The 14,068-nt window shown below is 38.8% G+C and overlaps 1 protein-coding gene across 1 annotated transcript in view; it reads left to right on the top strand.

Moving 5' to 3' along the window:
* LOC107602268 (cysteine-rich motor neuron 1 protein-like) overlaps positions 1-14,068 on the top strand; it is a 134,447-nt gene that overhangs the window by 90,552 nt on the left and 29,827 nt on the right. The window contains exon 6 of the mRNA XM_016294728.1: positions 12,525-12,722. Within this exon, the coding sequence (XP_016150214.1) occupies positions 12,525-12,722 (198 nt within the window). The remainder of the gene's footprint in view (positions 1-12,524; positions 12,723-14,068) is intronic.

Here is a 14,068-nt window from a genome sequence, read left to right as displayed (position 1 = left end):
ATATATATATATATATATATATATATATATATATATAAACAAGCTAGCATAAATAGCGGTGTGGTGTGTAGTGCCAGGTTGTGTGTCGTCTTCACTGCGGGTGGTGAAATTAGCCTTAGGCTGATTTGAGAACAAAGCACTGAGGCCGGAGAGCAGTGCGGGGAGCATCAAAGCTCCGAACAGAAATACAGCCTAATTGAACATCTGGCCACCGATGGCTGTGTACAGTGTAGAGGCTGATCTCATATTCCACAGCTGAGAGGGTGAGGGAGAACATGAAGGAGCGACAAAGAGAGAAAATGAACTCATCCCCTTGGATGGACAGAAACTGATTAATATTCAAAAGATATCACACGGACGTCATTAGATAAGTGACCTTCTCGAGACTGTCGTGGCATGAACAAATTGACGCAACAGATGAATACACTGCAGACGGATGCGAGAAAACCACAAACGGTCACGTCGGCCGATGCTGAAATTCTTCTGTTTCTTTCTTCTGTAGAACAAAATGATAAAATGTTTAATAGTCTATTAGTCTATCATTTTTGGAATGGCAGTGAGTGGAGACTAAATCTTTTTAACTTAAAAAAAAATGCAAAAAAACATGAAAGTATCATAAATAGAGACAATACCATTGTGTGATGAACATACCATAATTTAAAGGGATATGTGGCCCAAAAAAAAAAGTTGTAATCAGAATCAGAAAGAGCTTTATTGCCAGGTATGTTTACACATAAGATGAATTTGTTATGGTGACCGAAGCTTCCACAGCACAAATAGAATTACAGTGACATGACAGATAATAAAAATATAATAAGTAATAGGAAATAGCAATATACAACAGTTTTTTGAAGAAAAACACAATATACAAAATAAACAATAGATGGTATTTGTGTGTACATGTGTTATGTTATGTACAAATGCAAGGAAATGGAAATAAGAACTATAGTGTGTTAAATAAATAAATGTATAAATAGTGTTGTCTATTACATTTTTATTGTAAAGTTAACTCTTCATGAGATGGATTGCCTGAGTGAAGAAACTGTTTTTATGCCTGGTCGTTCTGGTACTCAGTGCTCTGTAGCCAGTTTCAAAGAGGAAGTGGCCTGGGTTTAGGGGGTCCAGAATGATTTTGCCAGCCCTTTTACCCTTTTAACCTTTACTCTTGGAGAGTGGGGAGGGTTGTACCAGTGATTCACTCAACAGTCCGTTCTATCTGTTGACGGCACCAGACAGCCAGCTCTTTAACCTCCTGTCTGTAAGCAGACCCTTCACCATCCTGTATGAGGCCAATAAGTGTGGTGTCATCTGCAAACTTCAGGAGCTTGACAGTGGGGTCCTTTGTAGTGCAGTCATTTGAGGGTGAAGAACAGTGGGGAGAGAGCACATCCCTGGGGGGCGCCAGTGCTGATCGTTCGGGTGCTGGATGAGAATTTTCCCAGCCTTACTAGCTGGGCACAGAGAGCTGGGTTTATTTGGACTGGAGGAGGTTTGGGATGATAGTGTTGAAGGCCGAGCTGAAGTCCACAAACCGGATCCTCACGTAAGTCCCTGGTTTGTCTAGATCAGGGTTCCTCAAATCTTGCCCTGGAGGGCCAATGCGCTGCAGAGTTTAGCTCCAACCCTGATCAAACTCACCTACCTGTGATTTTCCAATGATCCTGAAGACATTGATTAGCATGCTCAGGTGTGTTTGATTAGGGTTAGAGCTAAACTCAGCAGGAAAGTGGATCTCGTGGGCCAGATTTGAGGATCTCTGGTCTAGATGTTGTAGGATATAATGCAGTCCCATGTCGAATGCATCATCCACAGACCTGTTTGCTCGTTAAGAAAACTTTAGTGATGTCATTCAGGTGGGCCAGCACCAGTCTTTCAAATGACTTCATGACCACAGACGTTAAAACAACAGATCTGTAATCATTTAGTCCTGTAATTGTGTGTTTCTTTGGGATGGGAATGTTGGTGGAGCGTTTGAAGCAGGAAGGGACTTTGCACAGCTCCAGTGATCTGTTAAAAATTTGTGTGAAGAAGGGCCAGCTGGTCAGCACAGGATTTCAGACAGGCTAGTGTAACACCGCCTGGTCCTGGTGCTTTTCTTGTTTTATGTTTCCGAAAGACCTGACGCACATCATCTTCACTGATCTGGAGTGCGGGGGGGGAGGGGCGGTGTCCACGGAGAGAGGGTCATAATGGGTGTGGAGTGTGAAGCAGGGTTTTTCAAACCTGCAAGAGAACTCTTTCAAATTGTCAGCCAGTTGTTAATTCAACAAGGTTCTGGGGGATGGTGTCTTGTAGTTGGTGATGTCTTTCAGTCCTATCCACACTAAACCAGGGTCACTGGCTGAAAACTGGATTCTCAGCTTTTCGGAGTAGTTTCTTTTAGCCACTCTGAACTCCTTTTTCAGCCTGTTTTTACAGGACTCTGTCCCCATTCCTGTGAGCATCTTCTTTGGCCTGACGGAGCTGTCTGAGTTTTGCAGTGAACCACGGTTTGTCATTATTTTTAGTTAAATGTGTCCTGGTAGGGATGCACATATCCTCACAGAAAGTTATGTACGATGTTATAGTGTCAATGAGCTCGTCCAGATCGTTGGCAGCAGCTTCAGGACATGTAACGTGCTGTCTGTATTTTGGCAGTTCACGGGAGAGATTTTCTTTATTAAAGTCACCTAGAATGATTATAACATAGTCTGGCTGTTGTTGTTCTGTGTCTGTGATCTGATTAGCCAGCGGTTGCAGCGCTGCATTCACACTTGCTTGCAGAAGAATGAAGACACTTACGGCTTACAGTTGATGAAAAGCACATCTAGATCGGGACAGTATAGTATTGTAATAGTATAGTATTGTGTATATAATATTGTAATAGTATTGTATAGTATTGTAATTGTATATAATATTTTAAAAGGTTGTATAATATTGTAATTCACTGATAATATTCCCCTCCAGTGACCTTTTAAGTGAAGGATCATTGAATCTGTAAGTTAAACTTGAAAACCAATTGAAGTCCAATTCATGAACAAATCATTCAAATGAATAAAGTTTCTTGTGAACTGGATTAAATGACTTATTGTATTAAAAAAATCCAACTCAAAAGAATGATTAATTCACAAATCGGACACCGTTACGGTTCTCATGAATATGCCAATAGAGAGCATTTTTAGTGAATAATTAGATTTCTCTGGCCTGTTTCTTCTGGCAAAGCTATTGTATGACTTCAGAAATGTTCGAATATAGTCCACAAGTCATAATAACCATAATTTTTGAGTGCAACAGCCCAAGTCCTCATTTACTTTCATTATGCTTTAATATAATGAGTGGCCAGGATATTAAAAACATTATTTTTTTTTGTCCCACAAAAGAAGTAAAGTCATACGGGACTGGAATGACATGAGGGTGAATAGATAATGACAGAATATTCATTTTGTGGTGAACTATCCCTTTATTTTGATTTATATAATGCTGGGCTGCTGGAAGCTGTCTCTATGAATCTTTAATCTTTTAATTTCACTTTCATCCTCTGTATGGTGTGATAAGATTTATTCAATGTGGCATGCTTTAATGAGGATTTGACGCTTATTAAATTCAGTTTATATTGTGTTTATTTGAAGTTTTTTCCTGTAGATGTGTCTCATTGGCACTTCATGGACATATTGCAAGCTGGTCATTAGCTGGACATTAGTCTTGTGTAGCCAGATGTTTGACTGTCAGCATAAACTCGGAACTGATCCGGATACCTGTTATTAACGTTTAATAGACCTAGCGTGTAAATTGTCAAAGTACTTTTAAGATTTTGTTTTTCATTCAGTATTATTCCTAAAACCATCTTGGACCACCTTAATCTGTTAATCTGTTTTTCAGCAGGGCAGTGTAAATACAGGAAAACTTATCTACATAAAGAATCAAAACTTTGAAGCTTCCGATGAATATTTGAGTAGCCAATCGTGCCATTTCAATCGTGCCATTTCTAAACAAATTCACAGCTTGATGATTCTAAAAACAGCAGATGTCAGACAGACAGAATGCCATCTTTCTCTGCCAGTCGCTCGCTCGCTCACTCACTCCCCAAGGCGCCCGCACACACACTTCCAAAGGCAAGTGTTTAGGATGGGAAGGGAGTGAGCATTCTCAGACAGTGTTTGTGCACCACATTTCTCTCTCAGACAGTGATGTCACCCTTTTGGGGAGTAGATAAGAAGAAGGTCTGATTAGTGAGTGTATGTGTGCATCTAATCTAGAACATTCCCACCCTGAGCTAATCGCAACTCCTTTCCGAAAGCTTAAAAACGTGAACTAACTTTGACCACACAAAGGATTTTCACAGTTTTATGCATCTCGTAATGTACCAAGCAAATGTGTCGCTAAAGATAGTTTAGCTTTTTTGTTATGCTTCTCCACGACTTGCACATTTATATTACGGCGTTTGGCATTAACTTTGTTTACTCATTTAATTCATAGCTTTTTTCACTTGTTGCTTTAAAGTCCACTGTTTTCTCCATTGAATTAGAATGTTGATCAACAAGTGAATATGCGAACATCCACAACGGCAGCCACTCTGACACATTTGCGCATGGTAGATTTGCTTTGTCATTAGTGATATTTTTAGTTCCATAATTAGCTTTGTGCATCTTCACACATGAACTGGTGCACCTGTCAGTCCCCATTCATACAGCCCCACTGCTACAAGCCCCATCATTACGTTAATGTTTACCCAGAGAGCGGTTGTCATGGAGAAGGGCACAATTGGCGGTTTGCACGAGCTGTCCAACCTAGGGATAGAAGGGTGATGTATTAGAGGTTATGAGTGCTGATTTTGATCCTCCTCTCGACGACAAGAAAGTGTTCTGGAGAAGCTTGATTGTTGTCAACGTTTAAGCGGTTAGCATTAGGATAAGCTCTGTACAAAGTAGCATGTTGTTCTGCCTCAAATGACGTATGGAAAAACAATGCACACTCTTTCATAGGACAAGTGTGGATTAGGACACATGTCACTCTGAAGGAAATGCTTAAACAGCTTTTCATTCTTTCAGGAGATTAAAAGTCTTGAAAACCACATTTTTACCAGTCATCCAGTAAATTACATAACATTTCACGAGTTTAACCACTAACGTAAACATAACACTGTGGCCCAGCGAGAACCACGGGCGTCTCTTTTTCTCTTTTCAGAGAAAGCGTTGTCGGAAGAGGAAAGTAATTTTAAGTTAGGGCTCGAATAGGAGTCACCGAGGGACCATTCACATAACATGTGCGCTGTGAATCCTATGATGATTGACGGGCCCTGTAGGCACTATGCCCTCCCTTTTATACTCGGCTCTTATTTATGTCTGCTCCAACACAGCGGCCGCTATCTTTCACTGATAAAAAATCGGAAAACATGCACACAAAGGCGCCGTCTTTTTTGTTTTGTTTTGTTTCTTGACAACTTAGCCTTGATTCGCAGGTGTTGTGCAATGAGTGGCACTGTGAATTAGGTCTCATTTCACATGCAAAGAGCAGGTTAGCCAATAATAACAGAGGTCATTTTCATATAGAAATCTGTATGTACAGAAGCAAAAAAATAATTGTTTAAAGGTGCTGCTATTTTGCTAGCTTCCACCATTTTGCTGCTATTTACCACACACCCTTTACCCAGAGCCCTCCACAGATGTCCTACCAAAATATGTTATATCAAAAGATATTAACAACCCCAGCACACAAAATAGATCACAGGCTAGTTTTCTGGCCAAAAGCTTGGGCCGCCCCACCTTGACTCGTGTTGCTGTTTACAGAGCCACTGGCAGTCACAGAGACAGGCATGATTGCTCAAGACGTGCCAATTTCATTGGTATCAATAAGGTAGTAGGGCAGTAATTTATGTGTAGAATTCCAAAATATAGCACTTTTAATTCTGAAGGACTGAAATGAGGAGGAAAATGGTCATATAAAACTAAATTACAACAGTTTTTGGTGCATGAAACCTAAATTAACGATATAAGTGGACTTCAGGGGGAAATATAATATGCTACTAAAGTATACAATATGGCTCTTCACGCTGTGGATCGCAGGATCGGCTTTCACCGTGGACGAAGCGGAGTCCAGTCCGGGGTCGTCACATGTGGTTGCCGCAATCCCGCCTGCCTCCGCTCACTCTAGGCATCCGTGTGTGACGCTGTGTTTCGTTGTGAAAGCGAAACTACTTTGTTTGGCCTTCCAAAAGAGGACACGACTAGAAATCAGTGGTTAAGTTGTATTTACAACACTGTTCCAGAACAGTTCAACCCAAATATTCAGATGTGTCCAGAGCATTTTATGGAGGACTGATTTCTGATCCTGGGAGAGTAGACTACAATGCCGGCTGTTCTGACTCACAGACTGTAAGTATGTTTTTTATATTTAAAGAATTTGCCACTGATGATTCAAACGCGAGTTTTGAGCAGTGTAGAGTAGCACTTGTTTGTCATTGTTAGTAGTTGTTTGTCATTTCTCCGATCACAAATGCAGACATGGTTTTATGTTTACACGGTACGATGTAACGCAACACGTAAAAAGAGAGTATAAGTCATTATAATCCGTAATTATGTTCCCACTGGATGCAACAAATGCCTCGTTTATAATGGGTTTTAATGTTTTTGTCTCGTCTCTCCGGCCGGACAGGGCATCACAATATGGTAAGGGGTGTAACATTTCCATCACACGCTTGAGGTATTCCACCAATCACAACGCACTTGATAGCTGGCCAATCAGAGCACACCTCGCTTTTCAGACTGATGAGCTTTGTAAAAATCGAAGCGTTTCAGAAAGGCGGGGCATAGAGGAGAAACAATAATGTCCACTATGTGGAAAAGAATGTGTTTTTTGAACCTTAAACCGCATAAACAAATTTCATTACACCAAATACACAAAATAATGTTCTTTTTAGCAACATCATATGACCCCTTTAAGGGTTTTTGTGTCATATTTAATTAAATCTAATGCTGTCAGAAACCACAATTGCTAGAGTGGTATTGGACTGCTGTTTTTGAACTCAGTGGGTTGTCATTTACATCACTGGATCTGAGCACCTTGGTGACTTTGTTTTCAGTATCATTCATCTTTGTGCTTCTGAAGGTGTCGATAAAGACTTGAGAGGAACTGATGCTAGAGTCTCCAACTGGTATTAAACTAACTGGCATTTTTGTGTTAGTTATAAATTTTTTCTTGTGCTAATACACCTCCTGCACCCTTCACCTTTTTAGAACACAACAGTATAGCTGTTTGGCAGTGAAGAACATGCGGAAATGAGCCACACTCCATGCAAGAACAGCCCTGGCCATCACCAGATTTCTTTCAAAAAGTATACTTCGATCCACATTTTCTTTCCTGTCAGAGTCGTTACAGGATTACAACTCTGGGAGTAAATTCCGAATATTAAACAGAATTCATTCAAGTTCGTTCTCCCTACACGACTCCCAATCCCTAATGGCAGAGGATTCCGGAATAAGTCCAAGTCAAAGACTTTTCCATAAAACTATGAAGTAATTTTTGCTGCAGTTGTATAATCCTTTGTGATGGGTAAAGTCCCAAATCAAGGCACCCAGTGAGTTGAGAAATGGAGCCACCAGCTCAAGCTTGACAAACTTTGCATATTTGTTCAACAACCAGCTTGTCCTACTGTGGTGAGAGAGGGATAAGCTCTAGAGCAGACACCAGCTCTCCATGAGTCTCGGCCAGCTGTTTACACACCAGCACGTATGGCTTGCCCTTCAAAAACAGAAATGCGACAGGAAAGCCAGATTCCCCCTTTTACCATTTCTCTGTGGGAATTTTTCTTTTTCTGTGAGGTCATAACAGCCAGCAAAACAAGTGGGGGCGAGTGTGCTATCTGCTCTTCTACAAATATTTTGTTGCATCCAGACGGCTTGGGTCAGGCTTTATCTTGAAAACGTATGAGATGCAGCAGGGTTTTAAAGCAGTCGTTTTACATAAACACTGACATTCAGTGAGACAAAACAAAGAAACGGGTCATTCCTTGCCATTACCAACACTGAGTCTAACTGTGATGTGGCCACTTGTGTCATTTTTAAAGAATGAGATCCATTTGGGTGAGGCCAGTGCACTGAACATCTGGGAAGGTCAAGATGCTGACGTAAGTATCACTCATGCTTCCACTAATTATTCACCTCTGCCACAACTGGTTGTGGTTGTGTCGGCACCATCGTGCCTGAGGGATGAGGCTCATTAGTCATTAAGATAAATGAAAAAAGGTTTATTGCGTTTAAAACCAAAAGCGTGCGATGTTGCGTTTCAGGCTGTAGCTTCAAATAGAACTACTTCTTACAAAATGGAGTTTCAAGCAAACATATGTAGGGAGTGTGTTCATATACCCTTGCAATCAAAATACAAAGTATATATAAACAGTTGTTTCACTCTTTCCACCACCTCAGCACTATTTATTTCTATAATTAGGTCCAGAGGGGTGTTTTAGAGCTTGAGTCAAGTCCCAAGCGTGAGCCCCTTAATTGCAGAGATCAAGCCAATCCTGTTAACCCTTATTGCTTGCATAGACTGTATGAATGTGAACTTAAGTATTTAATGATATTGTTTGTAAGTCTTGGTTAATTGGGTAGGGAATGGGCAGGATAGGATGGTTAATTGAGTTGGGAACGGGAATAACATTGGTTGCATGGGTTGAGGGAAAGGGAGTTTGTAGGAAATGAGTAGAATGAGTTAGTGTAGAGAATTGGCTGGGGAAATGGTAGTATAGGGTAGTGAGCGGTTTTGAGGAAACTACTTAGAAACTGTAGCTGCCAGATTCACAAGCTACTTACAATCTAAAGTAGTTAAAAGGGATAGTTAGTTCACCCAAAAATGAAATTATCACCCTCGTGTTATGGCAAAGTTTTTTTCTTTCTTTCTTGACATAATTCTCGTTTTTGGATGAACTATTCCTTTAAACCGCTGTGCTATCCTTAAAAAAGTACAGCTCCTGTCCTTATGAGATACTTTACTTGTATTCAAATAGTTATTTGATTATTACTTTTATTTAGTTGCTTTCCAACATGTGTAGGAAATATTGATGTATTGCTGTTGCGTGTGTTACTCTTCGCCATCTTGGATTTCACACTAAAAGCTAATGACTTCTTGATGACCTACTATTCCTTAGCTAATTGCCCAGATAGCACACATCTAATGCCCTCTGTTCCAGAAAACAATTAAGCCCGTTATATTTCATTAATAACAGCTCTGAATCCTTCTGCTCATCCTTCTGGCATACTGTATCATTACAATCATACAACACTGGCAACACTTTAACACAAGACACTTGACATATTACACTCGTAGAGAGCTGTCCTTTAATAGACATCTCAACTCCACATGTACAACTCCTTTTAGCATCTGATTCCTTTCCCGCTGTCTAATGGGAGGGGGTTATTTCTTTTATTACTTAAAAAATATATATATTTTGTGCATTGATTTTAAGCAGCCCCTTCCAATTAGTTGCTGCTCTCAGAAGCTGTAGCAGTCACCCAGAGGAGAGTGACAGACCCAGGCTGAAGGAACAAGAAAAAAGCTTTGATTAGAAAACTGAGCAAATTCGCACAGTCCTCTGTGAAGCCTGTCTATTGTGACAACCTCACAGTTTCATACCAGATTATTGGGTATTTCACTGAGCCTGTACTAATTGACAAAATTATTCACTGGAATTAAAAACGCTGTGCACCGCATTTGGCTGATCTTTCAACAGTTAAGTGTGCAGAGATCAATTCCCACTTGGCTTTGGGTGTTTTTTGTTGGCTCCAGGTTTCTAATAATTCCTCCTTTAATGGATTGCTTTGATATTCTGTCACTCTTTCGTTTGATAGGATTTTATGGAATGTTCCAAGGCCTCTTATTTGTCACAGGCAGAGCTCCTACAGATGACTTGGGTATGTCAAATATGTTGTGATCAGAGGTTTTCAAGGATGTGTTTGGCGTCATTCAACATAAGCACAAGATGGGGAAGTGACACACATTTCCAGAATCAAACATGTATTGGTGTTGAAATCAAATAATTACTGTCACCGATTAAAAAATAAGAAAAAACACAATTTAATTGTAATTTTTATAAAGCTTAACAATACTTTTCCATTTGTATCAATAATAGATGTTTGTCTAATTTATATAAAGAAAAAAACTAATTATTTAACCCCTAATTTATCATGAGAAAACCTATGCTAAATTTTGAATCTTATTTTTTCTTCCTAATTTACCTTGTTTAAAGGACAATGCGAAGAACAGTACATTTATAATCTTTTTTTATTTTAAAATTTTGTTTATTAAGCAAGGATATGTTAAATTGATAGAGTGATAGTAAAGACTTCAATTGATAAAAAAAAACTATTTTGAATAAATGCTGTTCTTTTTAACATTTTATTCATCAGAGAACCTTGAAAGAAGTAAGTTCCAAAAACCTGTAAAGCAGCACAGCTGTTTCCAACACTGATAATAATAGATCAGCATTATGGAAAAAGACACTCTTTATGAGGTTATTTATTTATAAATCAAACTCACATGAGACGTTTGGCAAAAGTATGTCATTTACAATTTTTTTTTTTTAAAGATGCAATGTAATCATCATCAAAGCTCAACACAACGAAATACCACAGTATGACAATAAAGTGTGGGGAAAGTTGTTTTGGTATTTATTGCAGATTTGCATTGAGTTCTGTGTGTGCGTTTCAGTTCCATTCGTGTACAAAAACTGAATGTGTTAATTTACCAAAAAACAAAAAAAAGACCAGTCAAGACAAAGATGCTAATTAAGAACTGGATTATTATTATTTATTTTATTTTTTAGATGTGTTAATTCTTTGTTTGGAGTCACAGCCACCTTAATTGTTTTTTTATTTTATCTTTTTTTTTATAACTGCATTAACATAAGTCCTCAGAGTTTGAATACATATAAAAGACACTGCCAGGGAGCATGTAATTTCGATTACTATGCTTCTCTTGTGGGTAGGTTTTGTTGTCCAATACATTACTGCTTGGAATTACCATGCTACATTTTCTGCTCATGTTATATTTATCAGATTGTGGTCATGTTGAAATTAGCTTGCGAATGATTTTGCTGTTATGTAGTTAATTAAAAAGAAACTCCCTCAGTCCCCTGTAGCTTTCCTGAGAGTTTTACTGCCATGAATTAAACAAATACATTCGGCCAACTAAAGATAGACGGCTCACAGTAAATGTAAGCCAGTCTTACTCTGTATGCTGACTCATAGGCAGTATTGGCTTATGAAGAAGGTAAATAATTTTAATCAACAACTTAGACCAGTGGTTCTCAACCTTTTTGGGGCTCCCACTGTCCACAACCATATTCAATGACATTTCTAGTTGTTCATGATGTACTAGATAAGAGTTTTAAAAAAAAAATGTTACACACAATTTTTTTACCTGATGAAATTGTTTAGACTTTGGCATAACTAGAAAAATGGAGTTGTACAATTGTATTAATTTACATGACTTTCCAGTTCTAGAAACCACAATTTCACAATTAGACTTCACTATATATACATGTTTTCCAGGTATGTGGGAATCCTCATTTGTGACCCTGGACCACAAAACCAATCATAAGGGCAATTTTTCGAAATTGAGATTTATACATCCTCTGAAAGCTGAATAAATTAAATTCCATTGATCCATTGATTTGTTAGGATAGGACAATATTTGGCCGAGATACAACTATTTGAAAATCTGGCATCTGTGCAAAAAAATCTAAATATTGAGAAAATTGCCTTTAAAGTTGTCCCAATGACGTTCTTAGCAATGCATATTACTAATCAAAAATTAAGTTTTAATATATTTACAGTATGAAATGTACAAAATATCTTCATGGAACATAATCTTTACTTAATATCCTAATGATTTTTGGCATAAAAGAAAAATCAATAATTTTGACCCATACAATGTTTTTTTGGCTATTGCTACAAATATACCCCAGCGGCTTAAGACTGGTTTTGTGGTCCAGGGTCACATTTTTCAATGAAAACGGTTTTTGAGAAGATTAATTAAAATATGAAATATGTTGAATTTTGTTTGCACTTATTTTCATGTTTGTTTCGTCTCATATCAAATTGTTGTTCATACTAAATTGGTCATTAGCTGGTCCAAGCTGATAATTAGCTGGTGCAAACTTGTAGACCATCTTGAACCAGCAACAAACCAGCCACCAGTTGTACAAACTTCAGGTGCTCAGAAGCCATCTGCTATGTTCTAAAACAGCTTAAACCAGGGGTTCTCACCTCTGGCCCTCGAGGTCCACTTTCCTGCAGTTTAGCTCCAACCCTAATCAAACACACCTGAACAAGCTAATCAAGGTCTTCAGGATTACTAGAAAGTTACTGGCATGTGAGTTTGATCAAGGTTGGAGCTAAACTCTGCCGGAAAGTGGACCTCAAGGTGCCAGAGTTGAGAAGCCCTGGCCTAAACTGACTTTTCCAGCAGGGTACATTTTGCAGGATGTCAGTACTGATGTGTGGCAGCTATTATCATCAACATGTCTTTCTGTTCTCTTAACTTCTTTCATATAGACCCCATCTACCCAGTGCTCAATTTAGCCGGCTGCTATGTGAATGGGCAGATCCTGGCACACGGAGACCATTGGCGTGAGGATGACTGTACCTTCTGCCAGTGTGTGAGTGGAGAGGCCCGCTGTGTGGCAGCTGCCTGCGGCCACAGCTGTCTCAATCCTGTCACTGTGCCCGGAGAGTGCTGCCCTGTGTGTGAGGGTAAGAACAGATGCACTTTATGGATGCGGGTTGGAATTGTATTGGGTTGAGCGTATCATTCTTGGACATAAACACACTCTATGCAAGCACATGAACACAAATATTTATGGTTTATGTGTAGTTATGATATGTGTCAAATCGCAATCATAACAGTTTTAGTATGCATCGCAATTTCAGCATCACACAAACACGACTACAGCCAGTATAAGCCATCTTCTTCCATAGTCAGTTTCACTTTCTGAATCAGCTACTGTCATGGCGAAGCTACAGTTGGTCTTGCTGAGCAAAATGACGTTTAATTCATGTTGTTTTTACAAAAGTAAACATTTTTACATAGCTATTGTGATATGATATGACATGACATGATATGAGATTTCATAGTGACTAGTTATCAATACACCGGGCAGTACACTTCATTTTGTAATTACCAGATAACAACCTGGACATTCCACTCTGACCTGTTCTTGTCCTCAGACTTATAAAATTATCAGTTTCTATGGCAACCATATTAACAGCAAAAAAAATTTCTGTTATTGACCCTTTGCCGGGAGTTTGATTGACAGGCGATCTGACCAATCATAATGCCAAATCTGCCATTTTGTCCGACAAACAAACCAGACAGGAGAGTAGATTAACATCAGTGGACTTGAATTTGAAAAATGGTCTGTATTGACGTCTTTCCGCGGTTGAAACAAGATACCTTCTGATGTTCATTCATGTTTATTTCATTCTATAACTAGTAAAGAGGAAGAGATTATCAGTTCACGTGCCGCTTAAACTGAGGTCGCAAAATGCTATTTATTGTTTGAATTTATTAAAAAATAACAAAGTTTGAAAGTTGAGACTTTGTTTCATAGCTAAAGTAACCTGCTCTGTCTTGTCTGTCGGCAAGTTGTCAGTTTCCTCTTTGCTCCGTGATGTATTTTTCACTGTGTGAGAACATGATGTGTGGCGTGAGAGCGCCATGGCTCATCGGATGTAGCAACAGTAACTAAAGTGGGCGGGTCTTTGCAACGGGTCAATTGGAGTAAAATATAACAACTCAAATATAAAACTCCCAAAGCCACAATATAACAAGTAACAGTCGTTATGCAAATGATGCTTTAATCGTTATGCTTTATTAATAAATGAGCTTTTTAGCAGGACGTTAGACATTAGTCACCCAAATATGTGATAACTACATTAAACTGTATTTTTTTTTATTTTCAGATTAATCTTGCATTTCTAAGGCATTAACAATAGTCAATTATAGGAATTATTAAACCGAAATATTACAAGATAAAAGAATGTTACTACTTTTTACTGCTGAGGCCAGCTCTATTTTTTGTGTGACGTTGCAGAAGTCA

Source organism: Sinocyclocheilus grahami, unplaced genomic scaffold, assembly GCF_001515645.1.
Source record: "Sinocyclocheilus grahami isolate Dianchi unplaced genomic scaffold, SAMN03320097.WGS_v1.1 scaffold323.1, whole genome shotgun sequence".
Lineage (NCBI taxonomy): Eukaryota > Metazoa > Chordata > Actinopteri > Cypriniformes > Cyprinidae > Sinocyclocheilus > Sinocyclocheilus grahami.
This window is presented reverse-complemented; position numbering and strand designations above follow the sequence as displayed.